Consider the following 27,906-nt stretch of genomic DNA (forward strand, 5'->3'; position numbering starts at 1 on the left):
ACACTGCAGAGCCAACTATATTGGGAGACTTTAACTCCAATCACCTATGTCCATTTAAATGTGATTCCAACAATTACGTCACAGACCAGTACCTAGTGCAGATTCTTAGGACTCCACTAGATTCAATGTCAGAATAAGCAATCACATTTCAACCTCATCATAATCAACACACCTGTCTCCTATTTCTGTCCTCTCCCTATCCACTGTGACCATTTCCCTATACCATTTACTTTACTATTCCCATTAAAAAAACAACAACAACACTAATTTACATTTTACCAAAGGCAGAAACAAATATGGCTAATCTACAAACAAAATTATTAGCCTTTGACTGGTTTTCAGTCATTAACACAACTAACCCTCTGAAACAGCTCAAACATTTAACAATAATTTGTTAGCTTTATATGAAAAATACTCCCCAGTCATCTCTAGACTCTACAAAATCTAAGCAAAATCACTGGATAAGAAAAGAACTGAAAATTATTATCAAACTAAGGGTCACAGTGTGGTAAAAACAGAAACAATCCCAAACCCAGAAACAAGGGTCTTGTTCACAACCATAAGGATGTTTGCTAAAAATCCATCAGGCAACACAAAGCCACATACTTTCAATCTCAACTAACATCCCTTTGGAAGCAATCCAGGTGATGTAAATACTGATTCATGAAATTAGCAGCCTAATATCAAATAATGACCAAACCAAAAATAAATATTCATGTCCCTATCTCCCCATACCCTTACGTAATTCTCTCTACTACTACAGGCTCTCACCAAATCACAGAAGCTGGATTACCAAATCTCAGAAGCTGGATTACTTGCTTTGGAAGGGTATTTTAGAGCTACACAGTTAAGGCTCTTATTTATTTATTTATTTTTATTTTACATTTGTTGACCGTGATTGTCTGACTGAATTGAAGAGACCTTTTTCAGCAGAGGCCCAGGGAGAAAAGCTCCAACATATTATACAATTTTCATTATAAATTAGCATTAAACAGCAATGTTACAGTATTATTACAAGGCATTAAGTAGCAATACAATGTTATACAGTGTCAATAATCAGGAGTATAGCATAACTATTTTAAGATGTATAAAAAGAAATATGTCATTAAGATGAGTATAGTTTTTGGGGTAAGTGGTTACAAAAACCCAGTTATATATATGTATAAAACCCAGTTACTTATATGTAATACAAGCAGAAAGCTACATTTCAAAGTGGAAAGGGATGATGATGAAGCAGGGGAGGAATCAAGAAATAAGAAAAGAGAGTGGAATTTTCAATGCAGATCCCTAAGGAGAATAACAATAACCATGCAAAATATTATATTCAAAAATTATCAGAAAATATTCTAAAAACTAAGCCAACATGAGAATGGAGAAAAGAGATTCTGCCATTAAGGATGACTGCAATTGGGGGTACACAGAATAGACAAGAGACGGCTGGAATTTACTGGAAAAAATGGCTAATGAACCAAGTTGTTGAGAACAAATAATTAGAGAGGAAAAGGTGATAGAATGGGATAAGACCAAGAAGACATTTGACTGCAGGGTAGAGATCACCTTCCCTATTAGAGATTGGTGTCAGAGCATAGGTAAAGAAAAAGGGATAGGGGAATCCTAAGTGAAAGACCCACTGGTTGAGCTTTTAGTTGAATCTAGAACAGAAGCTGCTGTTAAAAAGAGATAATTAGTAAGGAATATAAAATACGGTAGAATAAATATAGGAATCAATCAGAGGAGGTCAGAAAAGATTGGGAAGAGAGATTAGATAAGCAATTCCTAAAGAAACTGTGGGAGGGCATACATATGATTTCCAAATATGCAACAAAGTCTTGAAGATTTAAGATTTTTGCTTGTAAGTGTTTGAATAGGTACTTTTATAACCCAAGCAGACTCCAAACATTTTTTTCCTCAAGTATATGGCAAATGTTGGAGGTGTAATGGGGAAGAAAGAAGTAGATGGGAACATACATTTTTTGGAGTGTAATCAGTTGGCAGGCTTTAAAAATTCCATACAGAGTATTCTGCCAGGAGTACTGGTGAGCAAATGAGTGTAACTCAGGAAATGATTTTTTAAACTGGGATACAGGATTTGAATTACCCAGACATAGTAAAGTCTTGTTAAGTTTAATTCTGGTGCCTGCCAAAAAAACAATTACTAGAAAATGGAAATCAAAGTCGAAACTAACCATATTTGAAGTAGTGAAAATTGTAACAGAGATAAAAGAAGAGGAAGTGGAATCTTTAAAAATGGTACAGGAGTAAATTACATAGAAAAAATGGAAATTGTGGAAAAAAATACATGCAGAAAAAAATGATTTGGAGGAGGAATGAGTTTTAAGAGAAGGCAGGAATTTAGCAATGTATGTAATGTTGGGTTGACTGTATTGTATAAAAGATTATATGTGATATAAAATGTTTGTAAATGTGAACTTGTTAATATGGTTTGATTACTTTTATACAAATGTAAGTTTGCCTATGTTACAAGTGATAATTCAATAAATGGCACATTGGTGCAGCAGTTAACATTGTTACCTCACAGCAAGAGGTTTTCTGGTTCGATTCTCAGCTGGGGTGCCTTCTGTGTGGAGTCTGCATGTCCTCCCTGTGTTTGTGTGGGTTTCCTCTGCGTGCTCCAGTTTCCTCCCACATTCCAAAGATATGCATCTGGAGCATTTCTCCCCGGGCCTCTGCTGAAAATAGGTTCTGTCCTAGTCAGACTTTCCTGGTCAACAAATGTTAAATAAACTTTTCTTTTAAATCACAGAAGCACACCCCCACACACAATACCACCAGTTTGCTTTAACATAGTAATGATAAAATGGATTGAAAACTGTTAGGTCAGATCTTGATTGAAGTACCTGCTGAAACTGATGAGCTTCAATAAAGTTTTATTAATATGCACCATGAATACTTAACAGATCCATTACAACAGATTTACATCATCTGTCTATGAATAACTCCACGAAAATCACATTGAAACAAGCCATATTTCCAAACCAGCTTCCACTACTGACTTCAGTCTGATCTCCTTTTTAGCCACATTGGGTAAAACAGGCAAAATGTTTTTTTTTCATAAATAATCACCTATATACAAAATGTGTTATTTTAGCCAGATAACAGTTGGCCACTTTATATACATACCCACATTGATAACACACTTGTAAATATAAATAAAAACAAATTAAAAGAGTCAGTGTTCATTGTCCTAAAGAAGTCTTGGATTTTGTAGACCACAAAAGTCCTACTTCAAGTCTTAAAAGCATCCATAGTTAGTACCAAAACCTAGAGATGTTTAGCAATTACATCTCTAACAGGTATTCCAAGATGAAACTAAAATCAGATACTTCTCCCAGCACCACACTAACCAAAGGTTTACACAGGGCTCCGTTTTATCCCCACTACCATTCTGCATCTTTACCAACTGACTCCCCTGAGACCTTCAACATCTGCCTATCATACTATAAGCAGATGACACAGAATTTCTCCTAAAAGAGCACAAATGCATGTGTTTCATGAACAATGGTCACCAGTGCTCCTTTCAACATGGTTCAAGATTTTCTGGCTCGTTAAAATATACCCTGAGGAGTCTTCACACTATAAATATGTATATATGTTGATGCTGATAGCCAAACATATAAGTGCAGTGTCTTTTATGCAGCTTATGAGTCCTGCTTAGTCAAGTTATCCAAATCTCTTCTCAGATGGTATTTAGTGCACTATGTTACTTTTTTATTCTTTGATTGTACAGTTTTTTTCCTCATGTTTCTATAAATAAGAAATACTAAAGATGCTTTTGACTGAGGTTGCTTCTTAGATGTCTTTATATATAATACTACTCTGTGTGTAAATACCACTGTATGAATTCTACTGTTCAAAAGCTGTAATCCTATTTATAGCTAAACAGTTTTGATGATGATTGCATATTCTGTCTATGCAAAACCATCTTTGGAATCATTCTGTCTGGGAATGTCCTGATCAAAGAAAACTTGCTGTATTCACTCTTACTGTTTGTTTGCTCACTGAGCCAGAGGTGTGGCTGACAAGGATCACTTGACCAGCCCACCTACCCATTAAAGAAATAGCAAATAAAATAAATAAAAATGTATAGTTTCAGTCAATTTCACTATAGAGTTAAGAAAGAATTAGAAAACAAAACTATTTTGATTTCTTTCTAATTGATTAAAACAACATGAGCTTTCTTTTAAACACACACGCGTGCGTGTGCGCGCGCACACACACACACACACACACACACACACACACACACACACACATACATACACACACACACAAAATAACACTAGTACTGACAGTAAGAGCAGCGGTAAAAAGGAGACGTTTATACAATGCTGCAGTTTGCGATTCAGAGACATTTTAGTAATAATTTGAAATGATATTATTATTGGTTAATCTGCATGTCTCTGAATCACCATTTATTAACACTTGTACTAATCAGCACTTTCCTGCAGTAGTTAACTCTGAGACCTCATGCATCTCATTGGCACAGGCACTTCCTCATTCACTATGGACCTTCTCTGGATGGGCCACCCCATGGTGTAATGGGCAGGCTAGGGGCCACAGTCTGGGGTCCCGCAAGTGGCAGGTCCCCTTCAACCACTGGTATCTGGCTGAAAGGTGACAGGGGACTATCGGCATTTGGTTGTAGATCCCTTCAGCCATTGGTGTTGGTTGAAGATTTACAGGGATTGTGGTGGTATGTTATGGCCTGGTTGATTTGACATCCTTCCAATTTCTGCCATTTACACATATCTTAATATTCTTGGTTACCATTGATTGGTCTGATTGGCATTGACTTCTGATTTGGCATTGATTTGATACATAATTTGATCTGATCGATATAATAAATATGTGGGTGTGGCCATTTCTTCCAAGTAAATGTGTGGTGGGATTCATTATAGCAATAACCCACGCCTGGGTGTGGGTAATGCTAAATTTACCCACGGTTGGCGTGGTTTGGTCCCGAGGGCGAAGCCCGAGGACCAAACAAAGCCAACCGTGGGTAAATTTAGCATTACCCACACCCAGAAGTGGGTTATTGCTATTATACCATGACATTATTTAAGAAAAGAAACTATTCCTTTTCTTAAATAATGGCATAGTATAATGCCTGTTTACTGCCCTTCCGCAGATGTCTGGCATCCGCGGCAGTTCTGATGTACTGCGCGCCTGCGCAGTACATCAGAGCTGAGCAAAAGCAACGGAGAAAGCAAGATCTCCGTTGCTTTTTTTTAGTGTCTCGCTATGTTAAATGAGTTTAACATAGCGAGACAGTTTTAAAATAAGCAATGGACATCTCCGTTGCTTATTTTAAAACTGTCTCGCTATGTTAAACTCATTTAACATAGCGAGACTTTAAAAAAAGCAACGGAGATCTTGCTTTCTCCGTTGCTTTTTTTTAAAACACTGTCTCGCTATGTTAAATGGGTTTAACATAGCGAGACAGCTTTAAAATAAGCAACGGAGATCTCCGTTGCTTATTTTAAAGCTGTCTCGCTATGTTAAACCCATTTAACATAGCGATAGTAGAGTATACTAATGGAAAAAGTCCGGGCGACGGACCTTTTCCATTAGTATAACTCGATTTACAACGGGCACGCTGGCCAATCAGCGTGCACGTTTTGGGGGATCATGGTATAATAAATGATATGCATGCTTATTTACATCCAAAGGTAATGATAGATAGGTGTTCTAAAACGCAACTTTTTCACTCTGTTTTGTTACTTTTACTCTGTGTCGCTTGATCCGCGGTGGTACAGCGGTAGCGTTGTTGCCTCATAGCAAGAGGTTCTCCCGTTCAATTCTCAGCTGTTGTGCGGGGAGTGCCTTCTGTGTGGAGTCTGCATGTCCTCCCTGCGGTTGGGTGGGCGTTCGAAAGACATGTGTAAAAGGGCATGCCTTAGTTGAAGGTTGAACGTCGAGCTAGCACTTCGGCGTTCGTCAAAATCTACTGCCAATCATTAGCGGACCGGAGTTCCGCTGTGGCGACCCCTAACCGGGAAAAGCCAATAGACAACGACAACTCTGTGTCGCTTGTCTCATGCATTCAAAAGAGATGATAAAGCGCTGTATGAGTTCAAGACATTTATTGTACATAAACATGTCAGGAACTGTAATTGGAATATGCACTTAAGCTGATTCACTCATTACTTCAAAAACACTTGCATGTGCATCTCCGTTCATGCCTGCATGCAGTATGGCTAACAAAATGGCACTGTTCTTGCACTTTTTCAGTACTAATATTCCTGTGCTATCTAGCTACAGTGGCTGACCAGTAACAATACACATAATGATCTACATCCTCCCTCTTTGATTTGTTTGACATGCAATAGGAGAACAAGACAATGCACATGCTAGATATCACTTCAGTATTAACAACAAACCAGAACTCAAGTCCAAGTCGCTGTGTATTTTGGATGTGGTCTAGAAATTCTACTCAATCTAGTCAAATAAAAGCTTTATCTGGGTTTAACAACAGGGACAGTCTCTGGGGAATTCTTCTCAATAGGAACTTCGTGGATTACATCAGGGTTATTTGAGGAAAATACACTGTCCTCTGAAATTGGAACAGGTGTAGGGTCACTCTGAGAAATAGAGTGTTTGGTACAGGCAATCTGCTGCATCACTGGTTTGGAGACTGGAAGTATGTCTTAGGTTCCTTCTGAAATCCATTCCTTCTGATTGTACAGTATAAGATCTCTGTTCACCACAAATGTTGTGACTTTCGGCTTATCCCGGTTAGGGCTCGCCACAGCGGAACTCTGGTCCGCTAATGTTTGGTAGTGGATTTTTACGTGCCGAGTTACCAGCCCTAACGCACAACCTTAAACGAAGGCACACCCATTCACGCATGCCTCCACACAGAAGACGCTCTAGCTGAGAATCGAACGCGACGTCTTGCTGTGAGGCGACAACACTACCGCAGTACCTCTACTGCGGGTTCTGTTCACCACAAATACTTTTGATAATTCCCACTCAGTCATATCCTTTAAATGTTTGCATCCTCACAATCTCTCCTTGTCTTAATGGCCTGTTTTTTGTAGTCGTGCTATTCTGTTGTCTGGGTGCTCTTGACAAAGCATATGCAAGGTATAAATATTTGCTTTTGCATAAACAATACTGAAATTGTACTTCTGCAATTTTAACATTGTGCTTTGCAGGCATGCTGGGGCAGAATGTATTGGCTTTTTTAGAATTGTCACTAAAGGTTGGTGATTAGTCTCTGTTTGAGCAGGTTTGCCATAAATATAATCACTATACTTTGAACATGGGAACACTACTGCTAAAAGCTCTTTTTCCATTTGCAAATACTGCATCTCAGTTTGGGTTAAAGTTCTGAATGCATAGGCTGCTGGTATGCCTTCTTGAAGAATGCTGCACCAAGACCATACTTTGAAGCATCTCATGAAAGAGTTACTAGTTTGTGAACATCATAATATCTCAATGTGGGTGGACTGGCAAGTTTCTGCTTCAGAATGTCAAATGCCTTTTAGTGTTGTTCCAACCAAGACCAGGTTACACTTCTGCATCTCAACTCAAGTAATGGTGCTGAAAGCTCACTCAAGTCTATAATGATCTTTCCTAAATAGCTGACCATACCAAGAAACATTGCAAAGAGGTGACATTGTCTGGAACTGGCACCTCAAGAATTGCTGCTTGCTTAGATGGATCTGGTTGTAAGCCAGAACTGGTAAAAAAAAATGACCCACATAACTTCTCTCAGTGTGAATTTACATTTCTGAGGATTCCGTTTAAGACTGACTTCATGTGTACTGTCTAAAACTTTCTTGAGGTTTCTATCATGTTCATCTTAACCATTGCCTCCTACAATAATGTCTACTGAGATAGCTCATGAACTTCCTCTACTATTACACAGAAGAATTATTTTGTAACAGGACCACCTTCATATTACATGAAACAACACACATTCTACAAACATGCACTTTTATTTTAGCAAAAAGAGAAGTCTAGTTCTTAGGGTTGCCAACTTTTCAAATGCCCAAAGTGGGACATTTTTGGTAGAAACGTGAGATTTTTGCAAGACAAAACGTACCCACGGCCAGTACCAGTACATCACGTTTTTTTGCTGAAATAAAAGCTTATTCTTGTAGTATTTGAGTTGCTTATGCTATTTCATATAACATTTAGGTGTTTCAGATAAAAAAATAACTGTTTTTGCAACTACTGAATAAAATTTAGGAAATTTTGTTTGTCTTGAAATCTCAGGACATTTGTCAGTTTTTAATTTTTTTTCGCAGGACACAACTGCCTAAAGAGGGAGTCTTCCCTCGCAAAGTGGGACTGGTGGTAACCCTCCTAGTTCTTCAGGTTGATTGTGGATATGGTTTCTCTTGCAAAATCTCAGTTGTCAATAAAAATGTCCCACTTCGGTGATTTGAAAAGGTTGCAAGCCTAGTATATCCCGACGATAACATGACTGTTGTGTCCACCTGTTTATCCAAGTCTATAAACTGATTTTAACTCTTGTAGTTTTGTAGCAAGATCTCGTATCTTAGAAAGAACAGTTACATCATAGACAAGTTGAAGATACAATAAAACAACGCTACTTTTACTGGTGACTACCGCTTAAGTATTTCACATATTTTTGCTGTAGTCTTCCCCCTACACACTAATACAGTTCCCAGAAGCCTCGGTTCTTCTGTCCCGCTTAGAAGAAGTGACTTTTGTTTACTTCCTGGATAGCTTTACTGGTCAATACCAACGGTTAACTCGGTTACGTTGGGAACACCGGCTTTTGATAGTTCACGTGTGTAGAGCATGCATGATTTTTTTTTTCTTGGAATGCTACAGACAGAAGCTCACCTTTGCTAAAACTCCTAACTAATTGTTGCTGCTGGAATTGTTGTAGGCATTCCTTATTTGTGGTGTTTTGCAAGGGGAGCTGGTGTGGTAGTGATAATGTTCGCGTAGTTTTCATTTACAAGTCCTGTGTGAGCACCAAGAGCAACGTAGTAGATTTTGTAATTGCTTTCTGAAAAAAAAGCTTGTTTTCTTGATTCTATAATGCAGAAAACGGATATTGGAAATAAAGAAAGTGGGAAAATATGGTTCCGAAAACCTACACCATCAGCTGCCGATGGGTAGGTAAATAAGGCATATAAATGCTCATTGTACCTTATTTCTTGCAATAATGTATGACATCAGGACTTTCCAAGAATTGCTTTGAAAAAAAAAGTATTTTGTTGTAGTTGAGGCTTTTTTTTTTTTTTTTTACTAGTCAAGCTTATAATCGTGTTTTTACTTAGGGTTTTGAAGGTATGTACGTCAGAGTGGGAAGCGAGCCCCGTTTTTATTTATTGGGGTACCAGTTTAATTTGCAAGTTACAGACTACTGTATTGAACAGTTGTTCTACGGGCGTTTGATTGACACTTGTATTACCCGCATTACATGTGCAGTTTTTATCGGCAGGTGACATTCTTTACAGGAATCGGGGTGCTCCATTATATCCATGTCTTGCATTGATGTGCTTCTATGTATTCTGATACAAAAGAAGCATTTCTAGCTAAATCATGATAGAGAACTGCAATGTCTGTTTTAGTTCAGTAACAGTATACCTGGATATTAGAATGTTTTTAAGGTTGTAGGTTCCTGACTGTTGGTTATTTGGTGATAAATGTATGTTGTTTTGTTCAGTAAGTTAAAATAAGTTATGATTCTAACTTTGTGTAAGCATATGGGTTTCTTTGTATTTGTTTTCAAATTACAAACACACACAAAATCTGATATTGAGGGTCCCTAGTAGCCTTTTGAACTGCATTGACCATTTCATTAACAGGATTGAGTGTCCTCAGCTGTCTTTGCAGCTATTGCTTACTGCATAATTTTGGTAACTTGGTATGATCCATTGCACAGAAGTTGGTATTTAGGGGTAAATGCAGAGACCATACGCCACAACACCTAAAAGCCTGCAAGTGAGTGATGCATCTAAGGACTAGAAATTATTCATAAATAAATTATCAGTTGCATTGGATATGATGTTACAGGTCTCTGCTGTAAATAGTTTGGCCTACATGGAGTACAAGGATTTCCTGACTAAACAAATAGTGCAAAATCCAAACAGGAGTGGAATTATCTTGTCTGTCATCCTCACAAACCTAGGAACTTTCTGTTGCTTATCCATCATTATACCATCTATAATACAGATCTTGATTTATTTTATTTTTTATGCATCAGTCCAGCCTATGATTTTTTTAATGGATCTATTTTTGTCCGCCCCTGTTCCACTCACTGATCTACCCAAGTCACCATGACTCTATTTATTTCTGTCATCATTACTTATTTAAGGAAGGGGTCCTTGGCTGGACCCTGCAGTCAGGCTCTCCTTCTGCAGGAGGAGAGCAACTTCAGCTTCGTACTTATATATGCATTCTGACAGTACAAGGGAAGTGGCCAAATCTTGCTTTAACTCTGCAGGTGGGCACTTGCGGTCCAGGAAGAAATCAGTGTAATGGCCTTCAATCTAAGCCTCCTATCTCTAAGACAGCTACTTCTCCCATTAGGGAGAGGTGAGAGTTGAGCAACAAGCACAAAGTGTCTAACTGGGTGGCATGAGCATCATGCAGGTATCAGCATCCAGTTCAACTTGCTCATCCCACCTTTGCTACCTGAGTATATTGTCATACAATCAGAAAGCCTTGCAGGTCTCTACTAGGGTGACTTCCCCAGTCACAGCCATATCTTTCCTACTCTCCAAGGATGGGCACACCCATGCTCCATGACTCTGCCGTAAAGTGACCATGCCATTGTTTGAACTTGGATCGACTGGGCCATAGTTAGGGATTTATTCCTGTACACTACCAATGAAGGCTAACCTGTGACCTTTCTAGTGTTAAAGTGTAGTCCAGTACTCGAGGCTTGGTTTCATGTGTAAAAACCTGTTATTTTCTTCTTTTCATTTATCAAAACCTGTTCTTATACTTTTCTGTCCTGGTTGATAGCTATCCACTTTTTCTTGTTAGTGGAAAAAATATGACTATAATTTCTAGGTGCAAATAGCATATTTGTACTCTGATTTACTTGTAGTACATGCCTGGTGTTCCCCCCTTTCTTTCAAATGTAAGTTTTTTTTCCAGTAGGTATAAGGACTTCACTGACTGAGACCCTCCACCTCCATTTCTCTGAAGTACAGTGGTCAGACTCCCTTTGCAAAACCACCATTCTGCAGTCTCACTCCATAAGCTGTAGTCATTTCCTGAACTTAACAGAAAAGTAAGTAGTGGTTAATAGCTCAGAATTATTTGAATAATTGTTCAAACTAAAATGAACTAGTAGCCACCCAGAATGGACCTCTGTCTCCTGCTTGTAAGGGAGTTCAAATTACTATAGCCACTAAAGCTCTTATTAGAATAACATATGTTTACAGAGTTATTGTAGTAATGCTGCCAAATACAGTGACCTTACCTTGCCAACAGTCTGCTGCAGTCAGTGTTTCTATGTACATGCATTGGTTTTCTCTTCTTTATGTTGCACAAAGCAGATTGACTTTCATCTTCCAACAACTCTGAGCAAGGATGATATAGTCCTGTCCTGTTAGAGTAACCTGTCTTCATTAAAAATAAATAAAGCACTTTGGTGTCGCAATGATAAACACATTGCTTTTTTCATCCAGTATAGCAGGATAAAGTCTTCAGTCCGTGTCAGATAAACAGAACATAATGATTGATTGACTTATAATAGGAATGTTAAACAAAATATTATATCAGTTCACAGCAAACAAGATGGTCCTGGTACTTGATGTATTAAGTGAAGTAGGTAAAGATAATCTACATTTTTTTTATTTTTATTTTACAGAATAATGGCAGTTAGATGAGACTTATGACCTTGAGTTGCTTTGACTATGCATCTTTTTAATATTTTATAGTTGTATGTTAATACTGGTTATAGTTTTGGTGTTGTATTTATATTTAGTTTTCCAAGTTCTCAAGTACATCTGCTGTCTCCTTTAAATGTGTATTTGGAGCTGGAAGTAATTGTGGTTATTTACCATTTTACCTTTTTCCAATTAAAAAAATGAGACTATTTCTGCAAGAGTTTGCAGAATTCCTCATCAGCCTTCTACAGGAGTTAAATAACTGGCTGACTTTAGTTTTTTAGAATGTGAAAACATGAAGACTCCCTACCCTGCATTTTTCTTATAATCTCCTTTTTTCTTCATCCTTACTTCCTTCTATAACCATAATACGAGCACCATCTCTCATACTAAGACAACACTCAATTTCCTGTCACTGTCTCTAATTATGAAATCTCTGATATCTCTTTCAAATATCTTATTAGAATTGTGTCAGTTCTCATTTATTAAATACTAATCAATGTAGCGAATAATATGACTGTTTTTCTTCACATATTTTCTAAAATTCATGCCATTGTTTTTCATTGCATTCTACTATGAAACATATATTTTATTTTTATGTCTCATTACAAATTCTTTTTCAGTCCTATCTTTTGTGCTGTAACGTGATACTTTGTGTTTTGAAATTATCTGTAATTGATTTTTGAAAGATCGTGTTTGTGGAGCTTTTCTCCCTTGGCTTCTTCTGGCCCAGTCGGAATTTCCTGGTAAACAAATGTCAAATAAATGTGGATTGATACTGATATTTATTCTTTCTCTTTAGACTTCTTGTCTTGATGGAAAGATTAGGCCTTATTCATATTATTTCTTATTTAGCACACTGTGTGGGACGCTTCTTGGACCTAGTTTTCCAAATAGGTTTAAGTTAATCTGAGTTGGTTGTAGAGCCTTTGCAATGGACTGAACATCACTTAATTCTAGGCTTGAATTTCCACCTTTAAATCGCCTGATATTGTAAAAGAAATAAAAATGCAAAAAACCGAAAGACATCATTTGTGAAGATTTCAATTAGTCTGTTTTTAAAATGGCTGCGAGTTGTACACAATGACCTTGACCTTAGTACACAGTCAGATGTCTAGTAAAAGTATTTTTTGTTTGTTTGGTTTAACTAGTCTGTAGCAGTACGTGTTTTACATGTGGTTGCTCATGTAACATGGATTGTTGCTGAGATGTCTAGTAAAAGTATTTTTTGTTCGTTTGTTTTGGTTTGGTTTAACTAGTCAGTAGAAGTATGTGTTTTACATGTGGTTGCTTATGTAACATGGATTGTTGCTGAACTTTAAGGACAGTGTTTAATAGGACAGTGTTTACAATACCTACAGAGGAAGCCTTGATTATGGAGGATAAGCTTAAACTGGGTAAAAATGCAAGATGATACAATACTTGTTTAATGAAATTTCTCAAACAAACAGTCACCCTGTTATGTTTCGATAGTGTCTTAGTTGTAAAATGTCTGTTTTGCAGTTTCAAGATCTGGTGTTCATTTCTGACTTCTGGGTACCAAATGGCATTTGCATGTTCTCACCATATCTGTAGATTTTTTTCTCTGGGTACTGCAGTGCCCTTCTACCTGCCAGAAAGCTTGCTGGTTGATTGGCTGCTCTAAAGCCGGTCATATAAATTGTATTTACTCTTACTGGAGATCACTGCAGTTACATTTCTAACAAATTGAACAAAAGCTGTTTAAGTTATAGAGTGTGTAATCGTACATGCCTCTTGAATTCAAAGGCTTTCTCTATCTCTGAATGTGAAAATCAGGTAACTTCTTTGCTAATACGACTGACCTCATTAATGTTATTTCCAAAACCAATTCATCCAAGCTGTCTACCAGATGTCCCATTGCTGTTACTCCTGTAACTGTAGGCTGTGACAAAATAAGGAAAATAATTTTCTCCTTGTGGGAGAAACCTGTTCAGTAGGTTTGGCCCTTCATAGTTAATGGTTTCTTGCTTGAGTTTTTGGATCTGTTTTCACTGTAATTTATTCCCCTCTAAAGAAAAAAAGTTTCCTCAACTCCTGCAAACAAAGCCATTGTTTGCTCCTTTTAGCAGAAATCCTCTTTGGGTCATTTCTATTGGAAAGTACACAGCTATTTAAAACCTCCCATTTATTGGAACAGTTACTGAAAAAATGGAGTGGATTACTATGAGCCTGAAAATAGAGCGTTTGGTTAAGTGACTGTCTGTGTGTGGGAGGATAGATTGGTTTATTGGGATTGAGATTGGGTAGTCTATAGCTTCAGCTGCCATTTTAAAGTCTTCATCTGGTAAGTTGTCAGGAGCTAAGGTGGGTTTCAGATTTTTGTAGCATTTTTTTTTTTTTTTTTTTTTTTTTAGATAGTGGTGGGGATAGGATGGAATGCAAGACTGTGAATAGGGGTGGTAGGTGGGGAAGAATTCTGGCTGTTATTTTAGGGAAAGTTTTAGGGTAAGGATGAGACTGACTGAATAAAATGGGAGTTAAAGGCATCAGCTATATTGAATAAGTTACTGTTGGGTTTAACTGTATGCAGTGGCTGAGTGGATCAGCCAGGTTTAGATAACTGATTTGTGGAGAACCAGAAAGCTTTAGGATTCTAGAGTAACTATTTGAAATGTCAAGACCTGCTAGAGCGAGTCCTGAAAGATGACTGACTGGCCCAAAAAATGGAGTTTGGAGTTGCATATATTAAGCCTGAAATGGGCATTTCCTGCAGTATTCCCTTTTCTTCAAGGTATGGTTAACTTGGAGTTGGTATAAATAGGTTCTGGGTGTGTGGGGGATTTGAAGCTTAAAGGAGAAGAGTGATATTTGAGATTTGCTCTTCGTCTGGAGTTTCACTCCTTTTTCTGGTGAGTGCCAGCATTTTTGTAGGGAGACGTATTCTTGTAGGTTTTGCTTTGCAGGTCTGTGTACTATGTTTTTGTCTAGCTTAATTTGATACTTAGCTTGGTTTCTGAGCAGTCTGAATTTTTGGGCTGTGTTCCAAAACACACACATATACACCACCAAAACACACAGATAGAAACACAAAACACACACCTACATTCGCAGAGGCTCTCAATAAAAACCTGCCCAAGCATCAGGGACATCCAAAGCATAAACGCAAGCAAACTCCACCCCCCAACACAACACAAATGACACCCATAAGGCATAACAATGTCATACCCAACACTCTAGTCATAGGTGACTCTATAGTCAGGCACACTGATGTTCCACTCACTAGACTAAACAAGGAGAAAGTTACTGTCAGCTGCCTGTCAGGTGCCAGGATCCGCCACATAACGCATGCACTCAGGTCACTCCACAATAAGTACAAATATGACACTGTCATTGTCCATGTTGGTGTGAATGACCTGAGACGTACCTCCCTGGACTACATGAAAAGAGACATGGAGGAGCTCTCCGATCTTGTATCCCAGGCAGGTATGACCCTAACCCTGAGTAGCATCCTGCCATCACCCAGAATGATACCACAGTACAAGGACAAAATGATTGACTTCAACAATTGGCTAAGCTTCTGGTGTCATTCTAAGGGGATCCAGTATTTGTCTGCCTGGGACAACATGATCGACAGCCCACGATGCTTTGCGAGAGATGGCCTGCACCTGTCGCCCTTAGGATTCCGGATACTGGCTAAGGCTTTTGCCACCCCTATAGTGCCTTTTTTAGGCAAGGTTCAAATGACAAATTCACCACCATAACAGGTACAAGCAAGCAAAATCTGAGGGTAATGCCACTCAATGCTAGAAGTCTAAACCTTAAAATGCACTCACTCGAGGCACTCCTTAAAATGGAGAACATTGACATCTGTGCAGTGACAGAGACCTGGTTCAAAGCTCCAGAGAGCACCCCTGCATTACCATGCTTCAATTCATACCACACCTTTCGGCCACCTAACCCAGAAAGAAGCACTAAAGGCGGAGGTGTGTCCATATTCGTTAAGGATATCCCCACCTCCAGGCTAGTTGCACAGCATAATGCATCCAAGATTATCCAAGTGCAACTAACTCTGGGCAAGACCACAATCCAAATTGTAGCTTGCTACAGACCCCCCACCATGCCCCAGGATTCACACTCCTCATTTCTTGATACACTGGAAAGTATTCGGGTACAACCCAACACCCTAATAATGGGCGATTTCAACTACCCCACCATTAACTGGGAAAACTACTCATGTACCAACTCTTTTGCTCAACATTTTCTAGAATTCATAAATTCCAACGCCTTGGATCAACTTATTCACCCCACCAGGGGCAGCAATATCCTAGACCTGGTCATTACCAACATGGGAAACCGTGTTCCACACCAGAGGTCAATTCCTCGTTGGTCAGATCCGACCACAAGCTAATCAGCCTAGACATCCACATCCCACCCCCAGCCCCAATTAGGGAAACCATCGTAAAAAACTTCTCCAAAGCCAACTTCACACTTCTTAAGACAGAAGTGGCAAACTTCATGACACCCATGCAGATGGACAATAGAGGTATGACTGCCGAATCCTACACAAATGCACTTTATAAGCACTTACACGAGTGCATGGATCATGCTGACCCTAATAGAACCAAGATGTTATCCTCCAAAAAAAGGAAGCCAATCTGGTGGTCCTCTGCCATAAACAAACTCTACAAAAGAAGAAAGAAACTGTTGCAAAAAGAGTAAAATCCCATGACTGGAGGAACTCCCTGGTCAACCTCAGTAAGAAGCTGAGATCCCTCATAAAATCCTCCAAAGCTAGTTATGAAAACAAAATTGCCACTGACTCTAAAGACAGCCGCAAAGCATTCTATAGCTTTGTCAAGAATCTATATGGGAACACTCAGATCTGCTCTGAGTTACAGCACAATGGCACTAAATATACAGAACCAACTGATATTGCCAATATCCTAGCAGATAAGTTCAGTGCTAACTTTACCCCCCTCTCACCCCCTAGAGGGCCCATCTCTATACCGGAAGAATGCAAAGTTCCTATAATCACGGCTGCACAGGTAAAAAAAAAAACACTCTCCAAAGCCAAGAACACAGCATCCATGGGACCTGACAATATCCCAGGCTGCGTTCTACACGAACTACAGAATGAACTGGCACCCTACCGAAGTACCATGTTCAATCATAGCCTCCCCTCAGGCTTTGTACCCACTGAATGGCGCACCGCAACGGTTATCCCACTCCACAAAGGGGGAGCCACTACGGACTACCGCCCCATTAGCCTGACGAGCCTGGTCTGCAAGGCCATGGAACGTATCGTGGAACTCGTAAACAAAGACATTGGTAATCTCCAAATTCTGGACCCTACCCAGTTTGGATTTGTAAAAGGCAGATCATGTCTCCTAAACCTGATTGACTTCTGTGAAGCAGTCACCAAAGCCATAGATGAGGGTAAAATGGTGCACACAGCTTATCTAGATCTCGCCAAGGCTTTCGACACCATCCACCACTCTGGAATTCTAGATAAGCTCACTAAACTAGGTATAAATCCCTATGTCACAAGATGGGTTGCAACTGGCTCATGGACAGAACCCACACTGTGAAAGTAGCGGATTCCAAATCTGGCATCAGACCAGTGACAAGTGGAGTACCACAGGGTTCAGTCCTGGGTCCTCTCCTGCTTGGTATCTACTTCTCTGAAGTGCAGGCCAGCACAGAAGGTCTTTGGCTAATAAAGTTTGCAGATGACTGCAAACTAGGAGCCATAATCAAAACTCCTAACGATGTGGACAAACTACAAAAGGGCCTCACTGAGACAGATACCTGGTGTCAAAGCCATGGCCTGAAGCTCAATGCCAAAAAGTGTATTGTCATCCCCTTTGGTAAAAACTCTGTACCCATAAACTACCACATAGCTGGTAGTCTACTTAATCCCGAAAATGTGATGAGACCTTGGGACACAGGTGGACAGTAGTCTCTCCTTTGATAATCACATCGCCACAGTGGTCAGGAAATCCTTCTACGTGGCTCATCTCATCACAAAAGGATTCTCATCCAGAAAAAAAGAGGTAATTGTTCCCCTCTACTCATCACTCATTAGACCCATTATAGAGTACAATGTACCTCACAAGACATCTACAACAACTGGAAAGACCACAGAAATACCTCACAAAGAGGATTACTGGCCTCAAAACAGATGCCCTGTGCAGACCGTCTCAAAAAACTACAACTTTACTCCATCGCATATCGCCTACTCGGGGGCGATCTCTGCCTAACATACAAAGCTATGTCAAACCCAGAGCTGTTGGACATGCTCCACTTAAAGAAATCCTAATCCCTCCGAGCTACATGCTCTAGGGACCTAAACCTTGTCACCACAATAAACGGAACATGCTGGTGGGATAGATTCCTGTCCCAGAGACTTCCCATACTCTGGAACAGACTACCTATCTATGTCAAACAGAGCTCCTCATTAGCACTCTTCAAGAAAAATCTTGATGATTGGATGGGAAATGGGAAATTCACCCCGGGGATCACTTCTGTGGCTCTGCTCGACAGGGGCACAGGAAAATAATTTTCTTGGGTGGTGAAAGCCAGGGTACATTTTTGGCTAGGCTTGTATGGGCCCTAGGGCCGATAGCCTAGTACCTACCTATGTATTTTATTGGTAAGCCACGTTTCCCAAACTTTATCCCCAAGTTTGATTAGCTGCTTTATTTTTGTGTAGAGCCAGGGCCAGGATTAGCTTTAATGCACTTTTTTCCTCAGTGGGGCTAGTTCATTTAAGTCCCTCATAAATGTAGTACTAAACAAATCAACTGCGTCATTTAGAGGCAGGTATTTTAGGATGCTCCAGTCATAATGTTTTTGGTAGGTTATAAAGGAGTCTTTTGTTAAAATTTATGAGGTTATGTGTTTTGCTAAAGTGCTGTAGCGTTTGGGTACTGGTTTTCTTTCTTAAGACGTAAATAGGGAAATGTTCACTTAAGCAGTCAAGAGGCTACCTGAAGTAGAAATTTCATGTGGCATGGAGATAAAAATCCAATGTTTTATGGTTCTGTTGTTGTTTATTACTGTTATTAAAGCGGGTGGGAGTAGTGATTATTTGTGAGAGTCCGTGTAGGTTTATTGCTTGGGTAGGGCAGTTTGAGAGAGAGAGAAGGAGCTAATCAATATTGAAATCTCTCAGTATTATTTTTCTAAATGAATATTTGGTGAGATCCAGCAGAAAAGACATTCTGCAGTGTGGAGATTAACAGGTGGATTATAGACTCCAATGATGGACAGAGTTTTGTAATGGTTAAGTCTGAGCCTTAGCAGTTTTTTTTTTTTTTTTGGGGGGGGGGGGTTGCAGTGACCAGAATCACTGTAGAGTATTCCTGTGTAATACTGCACCATCACTTTTACACTGTCTGTTGGCCGTGAGTATGTTATAGTTGAGGAGAAGTATGTCAATGTCTTTTATTTCTTTTTTGATCCAGGTTTCAGTTAACACTGCTATATCTGCAGAGGAAACCAGGTTTGAAATTGTGGAAATTTATTGCAGATGCTTCTAATGTTTATATAGACTATGTATAGGGAAAAGAAGCTGTTATTGTATTGTGTGGAAATTGTAAGGTTGGTGAAGCGGGATGTTTGAGGATTCATAGCTGGATAGGTTTAGGGTGGATGTCACCAATGAGTTTTAAAATTAGGGTATTGTGCTGGCTGCGAGGTAACCATTTTGATTTAAGTGTGGGTTTTGTTTAGCTTTAATTTGAGAATTTTGAGGTTGTGAAAGTGTATGATGTTTGAGGAGGTTTATGTTGTTGAAAGAATATAAGGCTGGTGTTATTTTGGTTGAACTATGTAGTTCATTAGAGAGCGTTTGGCTAGTCATGTGGGGTGTAGAGTGTGTTGGGGTGAATGCGTGATGGTAGGGATGTTAAGTGGTAAAGAGTAAGAGTAGAGAGGGAATAAGGAGTTGCAAGTAAAACATAGTGAGAGGTTGTGTGTGGATAGTTATAGACTTGGATTTAAAAAAATGGCAGGAGGAGGAGTGGGTTATTAAATAGGAATTGTATAGATGGTGTGAAGGGCAGGGACGATTATGTTATGATAAGGATTGTGGGATTTGGGGGGAAGGGAGTTAATTGATGCTGTAAAGTACAGAGGGGGATAAAGACATGATTGGATGTTCTGCAGGGGAGGCATTAAAGGGGTTTCAAATCTAGACTAAATGGGAGTGGAATGAAATTGGGGGTTGGGCAGGGGAGTGTAGGAAGCCCCCAAGTGTAGCAAGGGCGAACAGAGTGGGACCCTTCCAAACTCTTGCGACTGGCTGCAGCACAGACCTTGGAGAAACTGTCTGTTTTCACACCCAACAGTTGAATTTGGTCTTGCAGGTATACCCCCCCTTTTAAATGTAATTTAACTTCCAAGGGGTTAAGTAAATAATCTGACAGAGGCTAAGGAAAATTAAGATTGTAATTTGATTGTGGAGTTATAGAATTTACTAGAACCATGTAGGGATTTTGTTTTTAATTACAGCTAAGCTATTTTCACACCAAATAAACCGTTGGGGAACGGTGAAGCAATCACACACACACCTACACCAACTATTATGTAGAAGACACACCAGTAAACCTCCATGTTGGATTTTGATGGCAAATGAGAGTAACAGTTTTCAAGAGACAGGGAGGAAATCATTTTGATTTAGGGAAAGTGTTTGAGATAAGTAGTACTGAAAGAGAAAATAAAAATTATGAGAGGAAAACTAAGCAAAGGAAGCTAGGAGGGAATAAGGGCAATTTCTATATAGATGAGGACAGCGCAGTGGTGCAGCGGTAGCGTTTTCGCCTCACGGCAAGAGGTTCTCCAGTTCGATTCTCAGCTGGGTTTCCTTCTGTGTAGAGTCTGCCTGTCCTCCCTGCGTTCGTGTGGGTTTCCACCGGGTGCTCCAATTTCCTCCCACGTTACAAAGACATGCATCTGGAGCGTTTCTCCCAGGGCCTCCACTGAAAATTGGCTTTGTTCCAAGTCGGACTTTCCCGGTTAACAAATGTTAAATAGATAAAATAAAATAAATAGATGAGTAATATTGTGCAGTACTACAAAAGGCACAATAGCAGACTTATTTTAACAAAACTGCATGGTCTTATTTGCCGCATTGCATCTAATATTGTAAGTGAATTACATTCCTTGTTATGGTGACCATTTATCTAGGTTTCAGCAGCTCTTCAGGGGCTAGGAGAGAGACACAGCACTAGAGAGGAGCCAAGAGCTGGATTAAATTTTGCAGCAGTGTATATAACTGTATAATTCAGGTAGGTAAATAACATTTACAGCTACATTATTTAAGGATTTTATAAGGCATACTGGTGTTTTTAGTAAGCATCCCAGGTGCAAAAGAGGTGTTACATTGATCTGTAATAAGTAAAACATTTTTTAAGCAGTAAAAATTGGTATGGCCAATAGACCAAGCAATAAAGAGGAATCGGCTGTTAGTCATGCACTGAATAACACTAAAGCTCTGACAGCTGAATTCTTAAGTAGATAATAATCACTACTATTTGCATCTTTTCTGAGCGCGCAAAACTTCTTGGAGCAATTATTACTTGACAGCTTTATCAGTGAATATTAACTATAAACACGACAGCTTTTCAGTGCAATGAATGATAGAAATCTTGAAAAATGCTTTCTGTTAATAAATTGACCTCCCTACAAAATCACATAGATAGTAGGGAAACTGCATTACAAAGTGTGGCAAGACACAATCAGCTTTGCAAATTTTCCACAAATGTCTTATCTACTAGATCATTTTGCAGCATACTTTCTGTATGGTTACTGGTCCTCTTTTAAATAGGTCAATTTATATTTCAAGTCTCTGTGCACTTACAGTCAGACAATATCTGCTAAAACAATAATCAAGAATTGAGTGAAAAACATGAATTGCCAGGCATGTATGAGACTCGCCTTAATCCACCAGAATGAGCATTTGGGGAATGCTATAACTTGGGATGCAAGGAACATAGATTTGAAAATGGCACCTACAGGCATAAAAGGCTAGTGCTTAACCGGGGGAGTAAGTCATTTCAGTCTACCTTTCCAAACTGTTGCAACTGGCTGCAACACAGAGCTCAGAAAAACTGAAACAATTGAATTTAGTCTTGCAGGGTATACCTCCCCCCTTTTAATTTTAAATTTGATTTAACTCCCAAGGGCTTAAGTAGAGGGGCTGACAGAGGTTAAGGAAGTTACGTTTTCATTTTGATTGCTGAGTTATAGAGTTTGCCAAGACCATATAGGGATTTTGTTATTATTAAAGTTATGCTATTTTCAGATAAATAAATGTTTAGGGAGCGGTGAAGCAGTAATGCACACCTACAATTTTGTGGACATCACACTGATAACCAGCATAGTGGATTCTGGCGCCAAAAGATAGCTCCAGTTTTCAGGAAACAGGGAAGAAATCACCTTGATGTAGGGAAGGTGTTTGAGCTAAGTGGTACCAAAGCCACTGTAGTGAGTGTTTGGGGAATACTTTAACTCAGGAGGTGAGGATCTTTAACATGATTCATCTCTGTTTAGTTTCAGCTTGCCATACTTTTTACTGTCACATTATTCCACTTTTCTGACAGTTGTACTCTATTTAAGTATTATAGTTTCATTAAATTTTACAGTGCATTTCATTGGATTTGAAAATTGTATGTTTTCCCTATGTTTTTGTATCGCTAGTAGTTCAGCAAAGTGGTTAGAAATGAAACACTAAAATAAATCTAAAGTTGGTGACTAAATGTCATCATTCATTTGAATTTCCAGCTTTGCTGTTTAGTGGTATCTGTTACCATTGATGCACTGAATACAAGGTGGAGATTCCACTGTTGAGACAGTAGGTTCAGGAGTTTGCACTAAGCCAGAAGTGTGTCGGCCATTTGTAGTCTTAGCCAACAGTGCTGTAGAAGAACCCTTGAAGGAGTTTAGAAGATGGTATTAAGAGATGGAGTTAATTTGGGAGATATGGGTAAAGTATTGTAGCTTAGATAGTGGGAATGGAAATAATGAGAAGTTGTAGAAAAGGGAGAAAGAGAATGTAAGAAGGAATAGGGAATATTGATATGGAATATTGTTTTTATTTTGGCAGAATTAGAAGTGTTTAGACAGTATCTAGTAGATCCCACCTGTTTTTCTAATTGAAGTTTGAATGTTGCTAAGGTTTTATACTTTTTAATGTGTAGAGGAATCTTGTCCTATAGACAAGGAAGGTATGGGTAATGAATTTATCACAGATTCTGGATTTACTGATTATTTTTGTTCACAATTAAGGATTTGGACCATGTATTAACTGAAGAATATTTTCTCTTCAAGGGAAAGTAGGTCACATAGTGCAGGGTTTAGTCTAGCTCAGAAGAGAAGTCACAAGCTCAAGAGGAGAGACTGGGATTCTGGATACAGACCTTTAAGGAGAACAATAATAATCATGCAGAATATTATAGCTATAAAGTAAGAGAAGGTATTCTAAGGACTAGACCAACACGGGAATGGCGAAAGGAGATTCTGCAGATAGGGATGACTGCAATTAGGGATACAAACAGTAGACAGGGGGGGGGGGGTTATTGGAGAAAACTGCCAAAGGAACCAAGGTATTAGGAACAGATAACTTGAGAGGGAAAGATGGTAGAATGGGAAGACGCCAAGAATTTATTTGGACTGCATGTTAGAGATTGTCTTCCCTATCAGGGATTGATATCAGAGTATAGGCAAAGAGAAAGAAATAGGGTGGTCTTAAATGAAAGACCAGCACTGGCAAAGTTTTTAACAGAATCTAGAATAGAAGCTGCCATTAAAAAAGGAATAATTAGTACATCGTATAAAATATTGCATGATAACTATAAAAGTCAGTCAGAAGAGGTTAGAAAGGATTGGGAAGAGAGACTGGATAAGCAATTCACAAAGAAATTGTGGGAAGATATATGTATGTCTCCCAAATATACAGCAACATCTAGAAGATTTAGGATTTTTGCCTGGAAATGTTTATATAGATATTTTTATACCCGAAGTAGACTCCAGATAATTTTTCCTCATGTAGACTGTCTTTTACAATGGTAGATTGCCTGAGAGTTCATTATCTTGACAGAGTACTTTCGATCAACTCAGAAGGAATTTTTGTTTCTTCTTGTGAACTGACTATACATTGTCAAAAGGGTTTTCAATATGAATTTATGGGATGGAATTACTTTGCGATGGATCTTATTGCATTCATAACCAGTGCTCCATGCTGCAACTCCTTAATTGCTTCCTGATACACCAAGTTAAGCAGACCTTTTCACATCCTTGAATAAATCTGCCCCCCCCCCCCCATTACCCCAGTTTACTCCTTTTCTAGCAGGAGCCAGGCAGGAGGTAATTCTTTAAGCACCCCATTTGCCTCTGTTCTTGACTCTAATCTGTCAATGGCATTTGGTCCTTTGGAAGCTTTCCTGTTTGTCAGTCTGCTGCCATTCCCCTCAACTACCCATCATCAGTGTCTGTGTGCCTTCAGCCCAGTGGCATAGTTCCTTCATCTCTAAAGTGCCAGTCTGTTCATTGAATTTATGAATGTTTTGCTATGTGGAAACAAAAAATAAGTGTCTTGAGTTCTGTCACTGGCTAGTGGATTAGATCTGTCTGCATCAAAATGTAATTTATCCTTGGTTCTTGAATGTGTTTCTTCCTGTTGGGATACAGGTTTAACTGTGTTTTGCATTCAGGTTCATTTTTAGGCCATCTCTAATCTGTGTGCTTGAGAGGATGGCCATTTTTTCCTACTATTAAACCATTAAATGTCTTCTTGCTAGGATTTCAACTTCAAGCAAAGTCTATTCACCATTTCTCCCTTAAGTGCTGAATCTGTTGCAGAAGAACTTATCCCCATCCAAGCTGGCTAGTTCGGCCAAATTAAAGGTTTTTGCCTTGAAAGTATTTCTTTTTGTGGTTGTAGTGATATCAGCTAGCAATATTTTTTGAGTCATGTGACTTGAACTCATGAGTCTTCTATGTTTTTCATAATAGATATGGTCTCCTTAGTACTGATCTTTTCTTTATCTCAGATACAACTTCTGTATGAACTACTTTGTTAAACTACTTAGCTTCTTCCCTGTTAAGTGTAATTTAAGAGATTCATTTTCATATTTTACACCTCATAACAAAACAGTCTTCACTAAAAGAACCAAAAGCTTTTTTTTTTTTTTTTGCTAAATGTAGATAGAGCAAGAATGTATCCAAGCTGTGCCTGTCAAAATGATTGACTTCTGCTGTCTCCCTTAGTTATGAAAGGTGTAGAAGTTCATTGAAGTGGCTCCAAAGACTTGCATTACCAGGGTGGTGGTAAAACTTTGGATTTTTTCAAGAATGCATCCATAGTTCATCTGTACTGCTAGTACTTTGTCTGCTGTATTTACCTTTTTTTTCCAGATAAAACAAACAGTTTTCACTTCTAGGTCTGGAACCTCTTTTCTCAGGCAGTCTTCAACATCCTTCTTCCAGATGACTTCTATCCTGGATTTTGTTTGAGGTCACTGTTTGAACCAAATAAAATCAAATTTATTATCAAGCCTAAACCTAGGATTGTTGTAATAAAAATGCAACATAGAAAAGTAAAACATTAGCCAGTGCCAGTAGCATCAAGGGATAAAGCTCTGAGTGTGGCCTAGGTGCTCCAGGTTCGATTAGCCAGTTTAGGCACTTCACAGCATTGGCAGGGGAGGATGGACAGGCTCATTCTGAGTGGGGAGGGCAGAGAAGGATACCTACAGCCACCATGTCTGAGTGGTGTAGTAGATTTCCTTGAGGCAAACCTACAACTTGCCAAGCCACCATTTTGGTTTTAACTCTCATTAGCATGTGCGTGGGAACATGCATTCACAAGGGGAAGACACTGCGTGTGCATGCCCTCCCCATTTTGAGTCCTTGTGTTGATGTATTCAGTCAGTTCTCCCCTGACCAGGAGTAGGGTTAGGACCTATACATACAAAAATGCTGTCATAACAGGATTACTGGTGTAAGCGCAATTACTGTGATGTCAACTCCCCCGCAGATGTGTGTGTCTGTGTGTTTGTGTGCGTGTGTCTGACTGTCCCTCTCTCTCTTTCTCTCTGTCGCTATTAGATCTGGGTAATTCCCTTTGCTAGAAACCATATACGTTTAAGTCCATCAGCGAGAGGCTTGATAGTTGGGAAGGTGGGAGGGAACATTAAAAGGTAAAACGTTCATTAAGTAGCACCTCTGTTTAAAAACTTTGGGCATCAACTTGATTTGCTATAGGCATCACTAAATAAAACAAGAATAGTATTATTTTATAGTAAAACTGTTATTGTACTATAACTCCTCATTGTTCAAAAATAAGCACACTGCTTGAGCGCCCCATTCAGCGTGGCCATTGTAAATTGACATCCCAATAGAAAATAGAAAAAAGTCAGGTTCCTTAGCTATTGTTGAGTGGCTGAACTTTCTGCTGAGATAAGCTAAAAAAATATCTTCAACTGTTTTAAGAGGGACAGAGCAAAGCAAGAGAAGAAAATCAGGACACTCTACAAAATTCTGGACAGTTGCTTTTCACCTTGCCTCTCAAATGCCCAGACTTCAACACATTTTCCCAAAGTATAAATTGAAAATAAAAAGACTGAGGCAAACAGACTTCGGTATGCTGTTTTCTGTGCCAGATCCCTAGCACTGTACTGAGGTACTGTGGAAGTGTGCTGATGTATGTACCATACACGTGCCGAACATCAGTAAATCACAAAGCTGATGGAAGAACACTAAAGGGCTATTATACAAAGGCATTATTTAAGAAAGGTAAGTGATTTCTTTATTAAATAATGTCCTTGTGTAATAGCAGTTACCCACTCCTGGATGTGGGTATCGCAGGATTTATCCATAGTTGGCTTAACATGAGAGCTTCATACTCATGATAAAACCACACTGGCCATGGGTAAATCCTGCAATGCTAACACCCGGTTGTGGGTTATTGCTAAAATAAATCACACATTAAAATGGGTAAATTGGATAGTAAGATGTATGAATTAAATAAGTCTTAAGGAACCTGCTGAATTGTTCTATCAGTGGCTGAAACTGCACCAGATATTGCAGTGAATTCCAGAGGTTAGCAGTGTGATATGTGCCTTGTTGTGATATTTGGTTGTATTAGGGGGTGGATACTTTGGAGGCTTATTTTTTTCTGTGCTTAGGCTAGTGTAGCAGCATTGCTCAAAAGGAACTAGTGAGTGGGAAGAAAACATGGTAAAGGGAACAGTATCAGAAGTGCCAATGTGAGCCTAGGAACTGGGTCTGTGTATGAATCCAGTTGCCAACAGTATCTCAAAGATGCAAGTTTATGGTGAGTGCTTCATGTAATTATCTAGACTCAAGTTCTTCCTACGTATATGATACAACATGAATTTATGAATGGTAGATGTAGTTTTACATCTCCAGTCGATTTCTGTGATCAAGTAAGTACTTCAGTGGATTGTAAGTCTTTCTGTGGTGATACGTTTGCATTTAGCAAAGGCTTTTTACACCTTCTCCCATAGCAGCATAATGCTTTCTATGAAACAGTGTGGAATAAACCCTTAGATTATTTAGTGGGTCACTTGATTAAAAGACGGGTCACCTATATATCAGATACATTGCTCATGCACCTCAGTCAAATAGAGTCTAGAATCAGTACAAAGAAAATATACTTAATTTATTTTAAGAGATCAATGTGAGGATTACATAGACAGGTTAAAATCACTATTATGGTATAGCATATGCTACTGGTTAGTGTGGAGTAAGTTATGCATGGGTTATTGTGTTTCTAATGATGAAGCTACTACTATGATTATATTGGGACATGAGTTAAGCCACTCTTTCAGAAATGCTTGTGGAGGATTTATAATAAAAAATAAACAACACTTGAACAGGAAATAAGCTCATAACTTGGGAAACACGATTTTGGAACAGACTACATTTTGAGATCTGAAATGCATGTGATAATAAATTGTTCAAAAATAAGCTAGAGTAATGGATAGGTGTTTGAAAGTATGAAAGCATATGTATGAGAAGAGATGGCCTCAAGCGCCTAAGCACAGGATAAGGAACTATGAGAGTAGGCCAG

General features: G+C 39.0%; 1 protein-coding gene across 1 annotated transcript in view; it reads left to right on the forward strand.

Moving 5' to 3' along the window:
* The first annotated feature begins 8,704 nt into the window (after nucleotides 1-8,704).
* The window catches only part of TBC1D31 (TBC1 domain family member 31), a 1,335,355-nt gene continuing 1,316,153 nt past the window's right edge, over nucleotides 8,705-27,906 (forward strand). The window contains exon 1 of the mRNA XM_044066576.1: nucleotides 8,705-9,119. Within this exon, the coding sequence (XP_043922511.1) occupies nucleotides 9,043-9,119 (77 nt within the window). The 5' untranslated portion in view covers nucleotides 8,705-9,042. The remainder of the gene's footprint in view (nucleotides 9,120-27,906) is intronic.

Source organism: Protopterus annectens, chromosome 3.part1 (assembly GCF_019279795.1).
Source record: "Protopterus annectens isolate FY-2018-M chromosome 3.part1, PAN1.0, whole genome shotgun sequence".
Lineage (NCBI taxonomy): Eukaryota > Metazoa > Chordata > Ceratodontiformes > Protopteridae > Protopterus > Protopterus annectens.